The sequence below is a fragment of the Staurois parvus genome, unplaced genomic scaffold, assembly GCF_062004578.1.
Source record: "Staurois parvus isolate SC_StPar_1 unplaced genomic scaffold, SC_StPar_1.0 ptg000566l, whole genome shotgun sequence".
Lineage (NCBI taxonomy): Eukaryota > Metazoa > Chordata > Amphibia > Anura > Ranidae > Staurois > Staurois parvus.
In genome coordinates, this window is record NW_028318362.1 from 2,646,452 (window position 1) to 2,666,438 (window position 19,987).

Consider the following 19,987-nt stretch of genomic DNA (forward strand, 5'->3'; position numbering starts at 1 on the left):
GAGGTGCCTCAAAGAGTGATATACACAGAGATACATAATTAAAAATTCCCCCTTACTGCACTTTATTAATGGATTTAATTAAAATTAGACATAATTCAGCTCAAATACATACAGTTAAAACACACAATGTGGCAAGGTCCACAATGAGGCTTTTCACTTATAAACCACTTGCCCTCCTGAGGATTTACCCTCCCTTCCTGACCAGGCTATTTTTTGTGTTACGGTGCTGCGTTACTTTAACTGACAATTGCGCGGTCATGCAATGCTGTACCCAAATGAAATTTACGTCTGAGCTTTCTTTTGGTTGTGTTTTATTGCCTGTGCGTTTTTTATTTTTTGAGATATAAAAAAAAAGACCAACAATTATTAGAAAAAAACAATATTTTTGACTTTTTGCTATTAAACATGTCCAGTAAAAATTTAAAAAAGTCAAATTTCATCATAAATTTAGGCCAAAATGTATTCTGCTACATGTCTTTGCTAAAAAAAATCTAAATAGGTGTAAATTAATTGGTTTACATGAAAGTTATAATGTTTACAAATTGCGGTACTGGGATTACTGGGATTTTTTTTATTTTTACTAGTAATTGTGGTGATGAGTGACTTATAGCGGGACTGTGGGACTGCGACAGGCATTCTGACACTTGGGGTAACTGACTTGGTGTCACTGACATCCCCAGTGACACCAACACAATGATCAATGCTAATAAAAAGCACTGACACTGTACTAATGGCACTGGGCAGGAAAGGGTTAACATGTGGGGCGATAAAAGGGTTAACTGTGTGCTGTGTGTATTTTACTGTGGGGCTGTGTTTTTGTGCGTCACTGTAAGCACACTGCTTTGCATGGCTGTGCTATGCAAAGCAGTGTGCAAGAGCTGACAGGGGAGAAAACTGTTTTGTTTACAAACAGTTCTCTGCCCCAGTGGAGATGCTCAGCAATCACTGGGTGCCGGCGAGTAATCACCGGCCGTGACCCAGTGATTGACAGCCACGGCCGTGAATGGCAGCGTGGGTAGGCAGCACATGCCTCGAGTACGTTCCCCTATCCAGAAATGCAAAATCACACACACATATATATATATATATATATATATATACGTTATTTTGCAAACGCACCCGTGAAAATCTGTAGCAGTATTTCTGCTATAGGACGGATGGGAAATGGTTAATATACACTGGGTCAGTCATATATTCTTCATACTTCCTGCTTCTTCAGGAGGACAAAAGCCTCTACTACATCACTAAAGAAAAATATACACATAAAACAAAAACATATACACAATATATACATATGCTAGTATGTTGTATGGGACTTGATACATACATCTGTATGCTGATGTCATAAACTTGCGAAAGGTCCTGTATGGCAAAAAAACAGTTCAGGCTATTGGGACTGGTGGACTCCAGGTCGCCTTTTTTGGGGGTCCACCAGCCCCACTAGCCTGATCTGTTTTTTGCCACACAGGACCACACCCAAGTTTGTGACATTAGCATTCATATGTGTGTATCAAGTCCCATACAAGTTACTAGCATATGTATATATGTTTTTGTTTTATGTGCAAATTTTTCTTTCTTTAGTGATGTAGTAGTGGCTTTTGTTGAAAAACCAAGCACAGATTCCTTTGAGACATGTTGAGGAATATCTTTGAAATAGATACCATACTTTGATGCTAAGAATTATTGCTCCTGTATATATGATTGATACGATGTATATTTATAAGTGAAAATCCACAATGTGGGCCTTGCCACGTTGTGTGTTTTATCTGTATGTATTTGAGTTGAACTACATCTAGTTTTAGTTAAATTCATTAGGAAAGCACAATAAGGAGGAATTACTGTATTCTCCCCAAGTTTTTAATTATGTATCTCTATTACTCTTTGAGCCACCTCAAAAGTCCATGTGAGTTTTTTTAGAAGATTCTCAAACAGCTACCCAATATGATCAACTTAGGCAGAAATATAATATCACAATTGCAGGAAAAGGCAAAAAAAAGATAGAAAACCCTAAATGAATTAGCGATGGCTATATTTTCTTTTTATCTCTGTCAGGAGTTTGATTTAACTGGGTTGAACTGCAAACCTGGCATCTTGAATTACTTATCTCCTTGTATCCTTCTGCTTAAAATCACATTCTGTATATTGTTTAATTATAGTTTAATTGTAGTTGTAGTTCAGGAACACAGTACTTTGTACCTTATATGGGTTACACTGGAATTTCTGCTGTCTTCTACTGAAATTTGAGCTGTATGACTATTATACATAAATCCATTGGACCCCCCCCTTAGGGGAACATCAGAACACGCTCAGTGCATGAATTAACTGCTACAACACAAAGTATGTGCAGCAGACAGTGTGCCTATTTCATCCTAACAGAATCATTTGTATTCTGTAACAGGTGAAAATGTCGGTATAAAGTGAGAAACTGATAAGATCAGACTACAGACGAGATTAATATTACAGCTGTTGTGAGGATGACCTGCTTCACAATATGTATTAGGATCAGCGACAATATTAGAAATAAAAAAAACTCTGCATATCTGTAAGCTGTTGTGGGGCATTCTCTTACATTTTCCTCTAATCCAAGCTCTTAGATAAGAGATTTAGCCTATTTTATCAGCAGGAAAATACCTTGCATTCAATGCAGAAAGCAAAAGTTAGACATCAAAATGACAAAAGAGGCAAAAGGGCTACACTTATGTAAGAAATCAGATAATATCCACAAAAAAACCTTTTCTTTAATTGGCAAACATATTAGATTGTTTTCTCAATTAATATGTAGAATGTTTTCTTTCTTTTGTATCAGATTTAGTATTCATGTTTATAGCAAAATTTCCAGTTAAATAAAAAGTAGTATTGTGTATTCAAGATGTTGTTAAAGTCCTAAATTATAACGCAGTTACAGCTCTGTTAAACCAACTTTGCAAATGATGGTGATAATGTACTATACCAGCATGTGTTCACTTAAAATAGATACTGATTAAACTTTTTTTTTTCTTAAATTGCTATATATGAATATACTGTAAAAAATGAAAACAACCCAGTGTACAAGTATGTTTTTTGTCTCACTGTATATTATGTGCTCATGGCACTTAACTGTAACGCAAAACTCTAAATATTTTAGACTGAACTAGTTAAAAGTTCTTTTAATCATTCAATGCTTCCTACTTTATTTTTCTCACTAGGATGAACATTTAATTACAACCAGCATGCTGTGTTTTTTAGTCATCAGTTGCTCACAAACATTTGTAACAGGCAAATATCAAGTGCCTCATTCTTTACAACTCCTGCACCCTTCCCCCCACTCCACCCCATCTTTTTAACATTTAGAGCATGTATATGGTTGTCACAATAATGAATGTTTTGGTCATGCCCACAGTAAAAGTGGTGTAGTGTGATGCTATTTTTTTTTACATTTCACATAAAAGCATCTGCTCAATTTTTGCCACCTTTAATTCTGTTGATGTTAACCACTAGCCACCCTCCCACAGTACATTTAGAGTGGTTGGGCGGCAGCTACAGGCTAGGTGACATACCCATACATCCCATAGCACATGTGTACTGGCGTGCCCCCTTAGGTGCACAGTTTTGCGATCCTGTGACCTCTGTGTCACAGCAGATCATGGTGCTCTGGGTACATGATCACTAGTTGTGATGATCACTGTTATAAGCAACTATTGCTTATAACAGTGATCATCACAGCAACAATATTGTAAAAAAAAAAAATCCCTGATCACCACCCAGAGTAGTACAGTGTTACTATGATAAAACTGAACTACTCTGATGCTTAAAAAAAAAAAAAAAAGAAAATAAATAAAGTGTTAATAAAAATTATTTATTTATTTATTTTTGTCACCAGTCAATATCCCTGATCAGTGCCACACTGGTCACATGAAGATGTACTGCACTGGTGACAGTATGTAAAAAAAAAATTGTGGAAAGAAATGATTAATTTCTACATTTTTCAAAAAATTTAGAGTTTTGGAAAATTCGGACAGGAAACAATTAACCTGTCAGCATGTTTTGGAGTGTGGGAGGAAACCAGAGTACCCACAACACAGGGAGAACATGCAAACATCATGGATATAGTATCCTGACCAGGATTCAAATTGGGGACCACACTGTTGCAAGGCAGAAGCACTAATCACTAAGCCACTGTGCTGCACTTATGTTTAATTATGTTTAATAGGGATAATCCTACAAAAAATTAAGAAAGAAGGCTAAACAAATAATACATGGGGGTGAAGTTGCTCTTAAAGTGTAATTATACTAACTTTTACTCCAATGCTGCGGAGTCCGGGAGCACCCTGTCAGCCCCTGATATCTTTAGCCAGTCTTCTTCCAGGTACTGATTTTCATTCATTTTAATAGGCCGGGCAGAGATGACATCACTTCCATGCATGCATGGGAGTTAATTAAACTCAGCATTTCAAAACTGTACACTGACGTACTGTATGTGTGTGCGTGTGGACAGGCAGATAAGAAAATTCTCCTTTTTCCTCTGCTTTCTGCATTCAAAATTATTATTATTATTACATATGATATTCTACTGACCTCAGCTACTGGGATCCCTTCTGGTGGACGACATTGCAAAAGGACTTCCTGTTCCAACGATACTTCCTTTCCAAGAGGTTCTTGCTCAAAAGTCTTCCGTAAATCTAAAAAGTATTAGGGAGTTAGTTAATACCTTAGAAATATATACTTTCTTTTTACTGCTCATGCATGTGGGCCCTAAGTACCCCTCACTCTTTCCTTAAAATCTACTGTGCTAGCTACTGTCCTAGCTTCTTAGTAGCTACTCAGAAACAAGTAGTGCTGGAATGTCAATGACAGGCAATGTTGCAAGCACCATTTTTCTCAGAAAAAAAAAACAGCATATAGCAAAGCAAAAACTCCACTGCACGCCTCACATGTTAAGACATTCATCTCAATACACTCTTTCAGCCCATATCTTAAGAAACATGGTCAATATGTCTCATGCTTTTTTTAACACCTTCAACCTGGAGAGGAACTAGCTTGCTCACATTCATTTTTTCCCTCATCAGCACACAACAAATGCACATGTACTTTTCAAGAACGAATAGCTCTGCAATTTTTTTAATATACATCTTACACTGTCAATCACTTGAATTATTTCTTCCAATATTATATTCTTTGATGAAACACTAAGATTTGATTGAGAAATCAAACACTAAGATTTGAGAAAGAATCTAATGTATTACATGACTGTATAATACTCAGACTATTGTAAAATACTAACATAATGTTCAATCTCAAATTTCAGTCAGACCCCTGAAACCTAAGCACCTACCCTTCAGCAAACCCTAAGAATCAAACTAAAACCAGAAAGTAGTGATATGGTGTTTTATGGGGATACCTATCACTGGGTTTTAGAAAAACTGCACAAAATACCAACGCTACATTCTTAAACCTAGGAAGAAGCTTAAAGCCCAATTTTATTTTTATTCTTGAGTTCCCCCCTGAAGCCCCCACCCTGTACTAATTTTTTTCTACATCCCACTATACATTTAAAAACCTGCAGTCTTCAGGCCAGTCATGTGATACCCTGGGTCCTTTTTTTTTCTCCAGTGGTTTCAGTGGGTACAGTGTTCAGGTAATGACATATGTGTCATTCTGTCAAGGAGTATTATGAGTCTAGGCTGGCATGATGACGTGCCCCCAGAGTGTGCATCCATGACAGCCTAGGGCCTAGGCTCACAGAAATTGGTCTAAATAATGCTGCGTGTCATACAAACCCAAAAGGGGACTAAATCATAGAGTAGTAAGTCTTCATGGAAAGTAATTAGAGGGGAGGTGAGAATCGCAGCCAGAGTTGCTTTTTTTATTTTGAAACTGGTTGAGCAATTCTTTTTTCATTTAAGTGCAATTTCCCAGTCAGTAATTCCTTTTGGGAAAGCACATAGGTATTAAGGCACTTTAACTCTAAAATGACAACCTAAGCCTAATTCTCAACTTCAACTGAATTCTAAACCTAATCTTCTAGGTATCAGTATTATTATTGTGTGAAAAGGAAAAATATATATATGCTGACACACAATATACCTAGAAAACAGTGATGAATGTAGCAATTGGACGTACAAATATGGACGCGGACATCTTGTATCATTTCTCACTCCAAATCAGCTCCCCCTTCCCTCTCTGTTGAGTGACACGTGGTCCTTGTGTGCTGGGTTCAGAAGTGCACAGGACACAGTTGGATATCCTTCATGGTTGTAAACCCAATTAGCTGATGCCAGGGTGTCTGGCAAACTCTTGCTCTGAAGCTGATCGTAAAGCCATAAACCCGGCAATCACTGGACTTCAAAAGCATTCCAGGATAGCAGTAAAACATATATCCCATGTGAAAACACTTTTTCAAACAATATCGTAATTTCTCGTAGGTAATACATACCATAAATCAAAACATATATTCAGACTGGTCATTTTAATGCGAGTTGCCTGATATCTTTCACCCCTAGTTAAAGTCTACAGGAGAGTAGGAAGCCATATAGTGCTAGCTGAAATAGTAAGATATGGCATATTTGATATCTAGACGTTCAGCAGATGATTCTGCATATTATCCTACCAGTGGATAGGATGCTCCATGTACCTATGGAAGATTATTGACCATGGTATAAACGTGTGAGGGATTTGGTCATAGAGGAGTTCCCCGCCTAAACACCCTTCCCAAATGAGGTGATTGGTTCTCTGCTTTAAGGAGACACCCTGCTGGTGGACTAGAAAATAGGCTGTCAGGCCTGAGAGAGAGAAGTTGAAGAATTCTCCCTTTTTAACATCAGGAACCAACTTTGAGAGAAAAGGCACCCTTTTGCACTGACACATGAACGCTGCTTAAACCAAGGCTGACGGCAAGTATTCTACCTCTCTAAACTTATTTCTGTCATCTCTTTGTTGTAGTATTGTTCTCTGTATTTATATATATATATATATATATACAGTATATATATATATATATATATATATTGGCTACGTCTTTTTCTGTAAATACTTTTATTGCACCATTTTGACCTTTTTAGTAATAAATCTTATTTTCTGAAAAGCGTTGAACGGTTTCTAAAGCTCTTTAAAGCACACTAAGAATCCCTGTCTCTGAAGAACGCTACTGTGTATTTAAAAAACTTCTGCATACATCTGCCTGCGGTGACAGTGTGTATACAGACGCTTATTCAAACATCATAGTGTTACTGCTAAGATTGGCGACTTTCCTCCTTACAAAAAGGCGGTGGTGGTAGTGTGAAGGGTTAATTGCGTAATTAACCTGACCCAGTAACAATCAGGCTGCGGTACATAGATTGTGGTCTATTAGCTGGAAAATCTTTGTGCAGGGTGCAGCTGAGCGTAGTATTGTTAAGCACGTGACAGTGCGGTTTTAGATTGGCTAGTCCTTCGGTCATGAGTTGGTGAGAAGGGCTGGGGGTCTGACACCGCATCCGTCACAATGAAAACCCCAGATAAAAAGGCTGCTAGGAATTTAACTAAGTTAGTGAAAGGGATGGTGGGATTACCAAGTTTCAGTAAACTGGCCCATGTCTGTACAATGTCTGTGTGCTAACATATAGCCTAACTTGAGCTTTTATATTAGTTAAGTTGACAAGAGTGCCCCCCTAATAATTACAAGTACCGTTCATAGCCTGCATAGCTGGATGAAAATACGAATCTTTATTACAGCCCAGCCTTATAACATTTTATGTAAAGGTTGAGTTTCAATTGACTGATTCTTCCAGCACATTCTAAAATGTACAATATTAACTTTTATTTAATCACTTACTACTCTCCAGGAACTTCTGAGCAACAGGATCTGCAAGCTATTACTTTAGAAATGTATGGCAAATGTTAAACAGCTCTGTGATCTTTGGTCCCTGTACATAATACAGTTGTAGTGAATAGTTTGGTGCTGATTCACAATCAGGTTATGAATGAACCTATCTGTCATATATCCACTGTGAGGAAACGGCACCCAGTTCAGCAGTGACAGATTAAATAAAATAACCACATATTTCCATTCAGTCATTTTGCAGTCAAACCAGATGGTATTAATTTAGACCTTGCATTTTGAAATTCCAGCAGTTTATTTACGAATTTATTAGATTTTCAGTACAGTCGTCTGTTTATTTAACCTCCTTGTGCATGTCACTGATTTATATAATGAAGGCACAACCTTATGACCTGTGACTGGCACTCCTATTCTAGTTGAGTCATACCATGAAAGATCTTAACAATTCCAATCATTATGTGCACATGGTTTCAGGAGCTAAGAAATGTGACACCACTTCTTGTCTGGATTTTTGATGGTTTACTGGTGCAGAGAATACTTTCTTAACTACCTTCATCCATTATGCATATGATACCAGCAGTCTGGTTTTTATGCTTCATAATCAACACCAATAATTAACATCAGTGATCACAAGATTTTTGTTTGTGAGAATGTGATTCAGTTTTAGTTTTTCCTTTCACATAATGGATACATTTATGTTCATTTTAATTTACAGATATAAAGCAATCTTTTAACTTAGTCACTTTTTTTAAATCAAGATGAAATTATCCAAAACCAAGCTTTTTTTTTTTTTGTTAAGCAAACCTGTGCTTTAATAAAGTATAACTTTTTTTCATTTTTGATTCGAGTGAGGGAGGGTCATAAGCCCTGTCATGTTTTTTTATCATCTGTATCCCATTGGGTATGTTTCCCTTAACATTTTAGCCTCTTACACACAATGAGAATATCAGATAAATGATCTTCCATTTTTTGGTTTTTGCATGTCTCCATATCAAAAATGAAGAGGTTACTCAATGTACGAAAATTCTAGTGCGACAGAATAGAATTTTGGAAGTGATGTAATGTATTGTATTTTCGGATGAAAACTGTACTGATTAAATGAAAATAGTTTGTTCTGTTATTGTACGAGAAAACATTTTGTGTTTGTCCCTTCAAATAAATTCAGATGAACTGTTGTGATCGTCTGTCAAAAGCTGTGTACCTGTACTGATTAAATGAAAATAGTTTGTTCTGTTATCGTACGAGAAAAATGTGTTTGTCTTTTCAAATAATTTCAGATGAACTGTTGTGATCAGCTGTCAAAATCTGTGTACTAATGATCAGATTAAAGTACGGTCGCTTTGAAAGCGGTGTTTTTCGTATGATTTTCTGATCATGTGTACAAGGCTTTAGTCCCATAGCCAAAGCAGAAATTGAGAATTATTGTCCCCTTTGGAAGATTTCTATCAGTGTTCTGTGGAAAACCGAACATTTTCCTTAACTTTTACTGATAATGGTAAAAATGACAACAAAAGGGTGACTCCCCCTAATGGGGACTTTCTCCACTCCCTATGTGACATCACTGGGCCAATCAGAAGCATTAGCACTGTCACATGAGGGAAAGGGAGGGAATCACATGCTCCACCATATGCAGAAAGTCTCTGTATTTTTTTTTTTTGCTCCAAATGGCCAACAGGTTGGCAGGGAAAGAAAAAAAAGGCAAGTGTGTCCTGTAGGGGAAGCAGATCATGGTGCTAAAATAAACTGATTGGGAAAACTTGTGGACCTATGTTTTGTTACATCACTTTATCAAATAAAGATGGTTATCTTTGTCACATATGCCATTCTGATAACATAGTTAAACAGATAACACTTTATTGTGACTGTACTGGTCACACATCTTGGTTTTCCAGAGCCAGTCATACATATTAGTTGTGAGTCAGACCTCAAAATCAATTAAAGTCTATAAATTATGTTCTGTACACACAAATTATATGTATGTGACCTGTGACACTAAGCGTATGTCTGCACTGTAAATATAGAACACTGTAGAAGTGGGTATGATTTCCAATTTTATTGATCTATCTTTCATCTACACATGGCTTCTCCAGTGATGCCCTAATCATATGTTTATGAGCCAGCTAAACCTTTTCAATACGCAGGTTTCTTTTTTTTTATTTTTGTATATAACCAGGAATATATGTGATATAAATAGATCCAGGAAATTATCAACATATCTGGAAACCTGAGTGTGTGTTCTGTTAATATGGCACTAAAATCTTTCATTCCTAGGATGAAATTGCATTTTAAATAACCCTGGCAAAGTCTCCACAGGGGTTAAAAGTGTCTAGAGAGGTATTTCATGGCATGTGGCTGACCTCCTATTAAATAAATATAAGCATCTTCTGTGGCAGACACATTTTTCACACATTCAAATTACTCCTCAGTTAATTCTATTACATGCTCATTGAACAGAAATGTTCAATACTTTTTTTCTGTTTTAATGGACTATAGTTGTAGAGTGCTGACTCTCTGGAGGATGAAATCATTTTTTTTTTAATCCTGCACAACAATAGTTGGTGATCAGTAAGGGAAAGCAAAAGTTTTATAGCATATGATAAAGTTAGCTAATTATGTCATCAGCTCGGAGTACGATCTGCACAGAAAGACCAGACCTTGCAATTATTGAAGGAAAAATTGCTGTGAATAGGAAACTTCCATTTTTAGCACATTTCTATACTTATTAAAATGACTTATGGTTTACACTGCATAGTGAATCCACTTTGGAAAAATCATGGGCAACCCTAATATGGCCAGCAGATATGTTTTGGTTCATTTAATTATTTGTGAAAAGAAATAACATTTTTCTTGAAACTGTAACAACTTTGTAGCATAACAGAAAGACTATTCGTATATTAGTTGCTCTTGTTATACATATTTTCAAAGAGTTTTATAACATAGCACTTAAAGTAATAATGGGTAGCATTCTGTAGCAATCCAAAGCTGTAGTAGCAATAGTGGAAGCTAATTTGTAATAGGTGCCCATTTCTGAGCTTTCTGACGAACAAGTATCTGTCCATTTATCAAATTACAATAAGATTACACTTTTTATAAATGTGACATTCTAAACCAATTTCAAGGTTTACCAACATCCCACTTTACACCAAAAAAAGAAAAAGAGGGACTTTTCAAGTACTAAACAAGTATCTCAATTTACTGTTGAAATGTATCGTTTTTATTCCATCTCAGTAAAACATTTGCAATCCAATGTAGCGATCCCAACCTGTGCATAATCATAGCAATGCTATGGTACTTAACTAACATCACTGAAATGTTTTATGCATCGTTTGGAATCATTACCTTTCATGAATAGCATTGGATTGCACATGTTTTTAATGAGTTGGAATAAAAACTATACATTTTTGACAGTAAGCTATGATATGATATATTTAGTACCCTTTTTATTTAATATTTATCAAGTTAGCAAGAGTACATTTGCTGAATTAAATATTAGTATATTGAATATTGATTCAACAGAAATACCAATTTGATCCTGTTTTGTGCCTTTGGCTTCTTCATCATTCATCTTACTGAACTTGAATTGTTCTAAGGTTGGGTTAGGGGGGCATATGCATTTTTTTAAATCTATTTAAGCCACAAAACTGTGCTTGGAGTAAAAAACTGAATAATTATACAGTGTGTGCAGCAGCAATCAAAAACACCAAAATACAAATGTGTAAAAAAAAAACAAAAAAAATCTGATTGCGCTGTAACTTTAAATCATTCATAAATTAAAATGGAACTTCACCAAATGGAGAAGCTCCACTTGTTTGCATCACCCTCCATCTACTGCCACATTTGGCACATGTTGAGGGGGAGTGGGTACCTGGTTTTGGCAGGTACCAGCTCCCACTTCAGGTCAGATTTGGCCTTTCCCTCTTCCCCACAGCCTTTTGGAACACATCAAAGGTCATAGAAGACTGTGGGACCACTCACAAAGTGCAACATGACTCGTGCATGCATAGCAGGAAACTGGTTGTGAAGATGCCAGCGTCTGCACCCAAAGCTGATTGAATAATCAGCTTGGGTGAGAACATCACTGGATCTCTGGGCAGGTAAGAGTTCTTATATTAAAAGTCAGCAACTATAGTATTTGTAGCTGCTGACTTTTAATTGTTTCGGGGAAGACTGGTGCTCCTCTTTAAGCCAAACATGCAATCACCCAATTGTGCAAAAACACATAAACGTTCACCAAAAATATATATAAAAGTCCACCAAACATATATATGTAATCAAGTAACACTTAGACTCTTCCGAGAATTCACTTGTGAGTTCCACCACCACTGCAAAAATCAGCCTCTTACCAAAAAGAAAGACCTCAGATAACAGAAGGTCTAAAAGAGCTCTTGAATGCCTGAGGACCTTTGAAGCAATCATGCATTGTTTTGCTTATTTATTTATTGATTTACATATGATTTTTACCACTAACTTATTTTTACACTGGCATAAGGAAAGGAAATCAGATTACAGATTGCAACCTCTGGAGGAACCCTTGGGTTGCATGGAACCCTGCTTGAGAAACCCTGATCTAATTTATGATTTATCAAATTAACAAATCCCTTAGTTGATCTGGTATCTGAGGACAGCCCAGCAGTGGGGATATGTGGCGGCCCAGAAAAGGTGGATGCTTGTTCAGGCAGACACATTGGTTTGGTAGCTTTGCCTGATCCTTACCCTTTGTCAGCAATAACTTATCTTTTTAACATGATTTGTGTTTACTTTCAACAAAGTACTAAAATTGGATGCAGGTTATATTGTAGAATTTCTAAATCTAAAGTAAATTTAATGCACAAGATACATCTTCGGTATTTGAGTTTTCTTAAAAAGTAAGTCTTTTCAAGGGTTTATCTTGTTAGAACGCTAAACCAGCAATTTGGTACTGTATTTTATAGCACTTTACTGGTGGAAGAAGGAATTTTGTGTACCTACACTCCCCTACACTAATAATTTACACTCCCCAACTTAATACTCTAGCAAAAATCTATAAAACAATTAAAAATAAACATATCTACTGACTATTTATATCTGCTGGCATTAATAAAATCTGATATTTATTTTAGTTGCCCTAAACAGCACCAAAATTAAAAAAATACCATTAAGTATAAATTAAGTCTATTTATAGAGTTAACATTGCCATGTATAAACAGTGTGGCTGATACATTATTTGTGTATGTCAGGTTATCTGTCACATAGTATTTCTGTATCTGTGATGAATGGAATATTCAGTGATATCAGAATGCAACTAATAGCCAAGATGTTTATGTCTCAGAAATATGTTGCTACTAACAAAATGTTTCTGATGTGATTGCAAGTAAAACACTCTGTAATGTTTGAGAAAAAATATTCTTAGTCACATAAATAATATTGACACTAATGTTATAAGTTTGGGAAGTAGTAAGGTCAGCCATCATGAAACCTGTAATGTATAAAGCTATGCTACTCTACTAAAAAAGAAATAAGATATTAAGTGTTGCCTTAGAGCAGGGGTCTCCAAACTTTCTAAACAAATGACCAGTTTACTGTTCATTAGACTTTCGGGGGGCCGGACTGTGGCCATTGGGAGTAGAAACTGTCCCAGCATCAGTGGGAGTAAACAACGAATCTTTGGTATTAAGGGGAGGAATAGCACTCCTTCATTGGTGTAAGTGGGAGGAATAGTGCCCAATTGTTGGTGTCAGTGCTTGGAATAGTGCCCAGTTGTGTCAGTAGGAGGAATAGTGCCCCATCACTGGTGTCAGTTTGAGGAATAGTGTCCTATTGTTGGTCTCAGTGGGGAGAAATTAGTGCCCCATCAATGTTGTCAGTGGGAGGAATACTGCCCCATCATTTGTATCAGTGGGAGGAATAGTACCCCATCATTGGTGTTAGTGGGAGGAATAGTGCCCCATAGTTGGTGTTAATGGGAGATATAGTGTTTCATTGTTGATGTCAGTAGCAGTAATTATGCCCCATTGTTGGTGGGAGGAAAGGAATAGTGTCTTGTATCAGTGGGAGAAAAATTACCACGAGGGCCAAATAAAGGCAAACAAAGGCCACATCTGGCTCCCGGGCCACACTTTGGAGACCACTACTTTAGAGATCTAAGATTCTCTGCCTTATTTTTCTTAGACCTCCACTTAATCAGCATCTCATTGTGGGGAGAGAGATGAGAGAGGTGCCACTGTGTAAGCTTCTTTGTAAAACTATAATTTTGTATTTGTCCCCTTCCAAATAAAATATTAAACGAGTGATTCCATAGGTTTTTTCCTATTACTGCTGCCTTTTTGCATCAATAGCGCTTGTTTTCATATTAAATTCATTTATGTTTTCCCACACTTGAAAGAATTTAGACAAAGACATAGTTTAGAGAGGACATGGGACAATATCGATGCAAATAAGAACATTATGAATTCTAAGAAAACAGAAAATGCTAGAAAATTATGTTTTTTAACCTCTTGTGAGAGGTAATATGTCCTTGGATTGAATAAGTAATGTATTTCTTTGTAAATGTAAAAACAAAAACAGCTCTGCTACAAAATATAACAGTCTGTATTATTTATGTAACAGAATTCAGGATGCACACCAATGACATCACTAATTTTTAAAAATCAAAAAAGAAACGATACGAGCGCTGGATGAAAACGAAAAAGCGACTAGCATGAAAGGCGAACACCAGGAGCCTCCAAAATACATATATCAAAAGAACATGCAGCGCTAATGAAATTCAATAATACATGCATATAGTCATAAGGTGCATATAATCAAAAAATGGTATTGTGAACACCACTTGATAATAGAATCGATCTAAACATGTCCAAATGTCCAGGAATGGTGATAATGGTAACAGAAAGAACAACAGAAAGATCTGATAGTGTAGTACTTTATTATCCACAGGGGTAAAATATACAGAGTACTTGAATTTGGTACTCACATGCAGTAGTAAGCAGCTGATGATAGGGAATTCCAAAATGTCCACCAGCCGTCCACAGGAGCCGTGCGGTGTGACGTCACAGGATGTAGGGCACCTCCCTAATGCGTTTTGTGCGCTTGCACGTTATCAAAGGTAAAGGTGCTTTGATAATAAAGTACTACACTATCAGATCTTTCTGTTGTTCTGGCTCGTTACTTCCGAGCCCCCCCCCTCCTTCAAGGCTTGCTTGGGATGATCTGGTGGCCACATCAGGAATAGTTAAACTCCCCCTGCTGGTGAGACGATTGCATATCCCCTGATATCTGGAGACCCTGAGGTTGCGATATTTGCCCAGCTGACGCAGGCCAGACGACCCTCTCTGTGATCCAGTTTCAATAGGCAGATGACCAGGAGTTGGTTAACACTCAAATGCGCATTACCATTGCGCTTTCTGGTTAGTGCAATCTACACTCATCTCTGTGGGAGGAATACGGTCACAGAAGTCACTAATTTTTTCACCACATTGCCTTGAAATTTTGCACGATGCACCGCAAGAACACTCTTGTTGGAGATATTTATTTACCATTATCACCATTTCGGGACCTTTAGACATGTTTAGATCGATTCTATTATCAAGTGGTGTTCACAATACCATTTTTTGATTATATGCACCTTATGACTATATGCATGTATTATTGAATTTCATTAGCGCTGCATGTTCTTTTGATATAACTAAGTTTTAAAAGCTTTATTAAACCACAGACAGCGTACAGCATGTCCCCATCTCAGAACCCCTTCTATGTGATGTATTTCACCCTGATGGCTTTAATCGTACAGATCTATGTAGGATTCCAAGATGAAGCTAACTAATCTTAAAGGATAAGTTCACCTTTAATATAGCATGTTACATGTTACACCTGCATTCTGGGTGTAACAGGTTACTAAGGCAGAAACACCCCCCCCCACGTTTGAACTCACTGTCACAATTTAAAAACAGCATGGCTCCCCCCATGTTTGAACCCACTGTCACAATATAAAAACAGCATGGCTGTTCGGAGCTCTGCCCTTGAAGCTGCATCATTCACAGCAATCTATGAATAAATGAACACTACAAGTACTGTCTGTCACCATGGCAGACAGCTTGTAGTTCTCAGTGAACTGTAAGGGCATTGGTGAGCGCTCTCATAGTTCATTGATTCTTCCTGGAGTTCAATAACTGTCTGCCCAAATGGGAGGTATGAGCAGACAGCTGTACAGAGAGTCTGCAGAAGCCTGACACTGCACCCACAATCTGTTGATCCTGGGTGCAATGCTCTGCAGGCTCCTAAGAAAAAAATTAAATAAATGCACACTTTCTTTACTTGCAAAAAAAGTTAATTGCATGTATTATTTTTTAAAAAGGTGAACGTATCCTTTAAAAATGCTCCCTCTCCTAACACCTATTCTGACAAACCTGTGTAAGAAAGATCTGTCTACTTACCTATTTTCAGACTACTCTGATCCAGTCATGTGATCTCCCCTGTGTCAACCAGCGCCAGCAGCAGAGGCGAGGAGAGAGAACTCAACAATAGCTGGCAATGCCTTAGAGTGGTGACATCACCCATAGACTCCTATTAGCTGTCAGCATTTCCTCCTATCCCCTGCAGCCACTGCTAGCTGACACAGTAGAGCTGGATCAACTGTCTGGACCAAAGCAACTGTAAATAGATAAGTGTACTGCTCTTGCTTAGTCAGAATAGATGTCAGGAGGGATTGGGAGCATTTTTCAGAAATCTTAGCATTATCCTGGAATTCTACTTTAGGCCAATTGGGATGAATGGTATCACAGGGACAGTTCTCAGGCAGGCACAAGCTGTATGCTATCTGTGGTTCAATTAAGCTTTTTTAAAGTAGTGACATCATTGGAGTGTAAGCCTAGAATCTGTTAAATTCTTGGTGTCAGGAACTTGAATGGGCTTGTTTGCAGACACCCGACATGTTCATGGTGAATGAGAGGCTTGGTCTCTGGAGTGGTGCAGTTTGGTCTAGATCAGTGGTCTCCAAAATGTGGGCCAGATGTGGCCCTTTGTTAGCTTTTATATGGCCCTTGGAGCACTATTTCATCCACTGACACCAACAATGGGGCATAATTCCCCTCAACTGAAACCAATGAAGGGTCACAATTCCTCCCAATGACACCAATGAAGGGGCAAAATTCCTCCCAATGATTCCAATGCTGGTGCACAATTCCTCCCAATGACACCAACTATGGGGCACAGTTCTGCCTAATGTCACCAACAATTGGGCCCAATAACACCATTGATGGGGCACAATTCCTCCCAATGACACCAATGATGGGGCACGATTCCCCAATGACACAACAATGGGACACAGTTCCTCTCATTAGCACCAAATATAGGGCATTGTTTGCTCCCATTGATACTGCAACATTTTCTATTCCCGATGTCCACAATCCAGCCCCCCCTAAAGTCTGAAGAACAGTAAACTGGCCCTTTGTATATAAAGTTTGGAGACCCCTGGTCTAGATCATCTAACAGTCTGTATCAACTATTGGCGAATTGTATATTAAAAATAATGGTTTAGATAAGAATTAATACTCAGTAATGCCACAATAAGGATTTAAAATATGTATGCATATAGATGCTCTTTATTTTGTAACTTAAATTATTAATGATGGGAACTTTTGGGACCCATTAGGTCCCTTCTTTAGTCAGTCTTCCTTATACAATTCAGAAGAAAAAGGGACCTTAAGGAAGGACCTGATGAGCCCTGAATACTGCCACCCTTAACAACTTAAGTAAAAAAAATAAAGGGCATCGCTTAAACTCCAAATGTTCTGCATTAAACATTGAGGGTTATTTACTGAGGCTGGAGAGTGCAAAATTTGGTGCATCTCTGCACAGAAACCAATCAGCTTCCAGGTTTTAATGCCAAAACTTAATAAAATTGGTTACCATACACAGCTGCACCAGTGTTAGTAAATCCACCTCATTGTTTAACATGGTGCAAGACCACACTATTGCATTTAGATGTGAATACTATATGCATGCAGTTCCAGCACTCCCCCTGCAGTATACACAAGACATATAATATGTAAAATATCAAGACTAATTTAGTCATAGATCAAGGAAAATGATATTCCATTTGGTCCTACACTATATGGGAACTTGAACCCATTTAATAAACAAGTGTCTTACTCACACAGAACAATTTATACCAAGATTCAGTACATATAATTATAAAACAAAATCTTTTACAGCTTTATATTGGTTCACAATTTGGTAGATCATTATCTACCAAACGAATTCCACCAATGGACTGTAATTTGCTGACCTTTAGCTAAAGGCAAAGCCAATTTCCCTAAAATGCCCCCCCAAAAAAATGCCTGAATGCAGTTCCACTATCACCTGACATATGCTAGTTACAGGCTTACAATATGGGCTATTTGATTTAAGGAAACAATTTAATATATTTACATTTAGCATCTTGAAAGGAAATTGGTGACATTTTTGTCATTTATTATCTTTCAAAAGTCCCATCCCTTTTCTACTAGCTTTTTCTGGAGATCAAGAATACATCGAGATAATTAATCTACATATTTGTTATTGCCCTGGAAAATTAACTAAATAAAACACTGCTGTGCTGCATATGGCCTTGTCAGTGATGAGTATAGTCATGGCTGTAAGCAAAATATGCATTTGTTTTGATAACAAATAAAACAGTAGGAACACAGACAAGAGGACACAGACTTCTCGTGCATTACCTTTATAAAATTAAATCAAATGCCAAGAGACAAAAACATACTCACAAATGCATGAAAACAGCAGGCATATATAAGAAAGACAGCCTTAGAAGGCCCGTCTCATCTTGGAACTGTCTGATAGGAAAGCTAACGCGTTTCGGGAGTCCAGCTCCCTTCTTCAGCTCTGAAAATGGGATCTTGACTCCAAAAATGTGTTAGATTTCCTACCAGACGATTGCTAAATGGAATGGGCCTTCTAAGGCTGTATTGCTTGTATATGCCTGCTATTTTAATGCAATTGTATGTTTTTGTCTCTTGGCATTTGATTTAATTTTATGAAGGTAATGCACGAGGAGTCTGTGTCCTCTTGTGTGTGTTTCTACAGTTTTTTTTGAACTTCCCTGATTCATGGAGGGCTGCCCCCGAGGAAGCATTACGCACTAATACATTCTTTGAAGTACCCTGGTTTGAGCGTAGGAGTGTTTTTTAATAACAAAAAAAACATAAATTCCTTTTTCTAACGCAGAAGAGATGATGAATATATACTTACATGCTATCCTCACATAGGCCTTTCTGCTCTTAGTTGTTCCCGCAGAACTCCAGGCAACACACTGACACCAGTAGTCTTCTAGCCCAAACAGTTCCTCTACTTGTTGTCGTGATATTTCAATGCTTACTTCTCGGACTATTAAACCTACAAGAGTAAAAAGAGGATGGCTGAAAATTTTTTTGCATAATATAGGAAAATCTGAGTACCTGGTGCAGTAAGAAACAAAATATTCCTGTCCCACCAAATAAATAGCCAAAGTATTTCTGCTTCAAAAGGTTTCTTATGTCAACAAGGACAAGATAAAAAAGAAAAACCTAAACTAAAAACAAAAATGTATAGAAAAGCAGACATTATTAGCTTGTATAATTTGTTACCATACAGTGCAATAAATACACAGGGGTTGATTTACTAAAGGCAAATATACTACGCACTGCAAGTGCAGTTGCCCCAGAGCTTAGTAAATTAGGTAAATCTTCACTTTGTAAAGAATATCCAATCACATGCAAGGAAAATAAAAAAACAGCATTTTTGCACACACGTGATTGGATGATAGAAATCCGCAGAGCTTCTCCTCATTTCAGAGCTTCCCCCAGATCTAGAGCAACTGCACATGTAGTGCGCTTGTAGTGCACAGATTATTTGCCTTTGGTAAATCAACCCCACAGTCTGAATTGAGGACCAGAGAACAGGGTTTGTTGCTATGCATGGATTTCAGAACCTATAATCCTAAATTAAAAATGATCAGTACAGTAAGTAAGAGTCTGAACCTTTGCCAGTTTTTTATAATTGTGGGTGTTCTTAAACTGTGTATAAACCCAAAAGCAAAAAAGTAATATTTTGCAATTTACCAGTCCTTAGATGTGGTGACTGCATTAGTTATCTTTCCGTCAGACTATAAAACAGTTTTTGGAAACTACAAAAAATACTAATTGATGTTTCCAGAAATGCAATGTCCTTGTCACTACCTGTGCC

The 19,987-nt window shown here is 37.3% G+C and overlaps 1 protein-coding gene across 4 annotated transcripts in view; it reads right to left on the reverse strand.

Annotated features, from left to right (window-relative positions):
• UNC5C (unc-5 netrin receptor C) overlaps nucleotides 1-19,987 on the reverse strand; it is a 489,123-nt gene that overhangs the window by 108,019 nt on the left and 361,117 nt on the right. For all 4 annotated transcript variants that reach the window (XM_089691640.1, XM_089691638.1, XM_089691641.1 and 1 more), the window contains 2 exons: nucleotides 19,016-19,159; nucleotides 4,555-4,658 (listed from right to left, as the gene is read on the reverse strand). In XM_089691640.1, coding sequence (XP_089547766.1) covers nucleotides 4,555-4,658; nucleotides 19,016-19,159 — 248 coding nt within the window. The remainder of the gene's footprint in view (nucleotides 1-4,554; nucleotides 4,659-19,015; nucleotides 19,160-19,987) is intronic.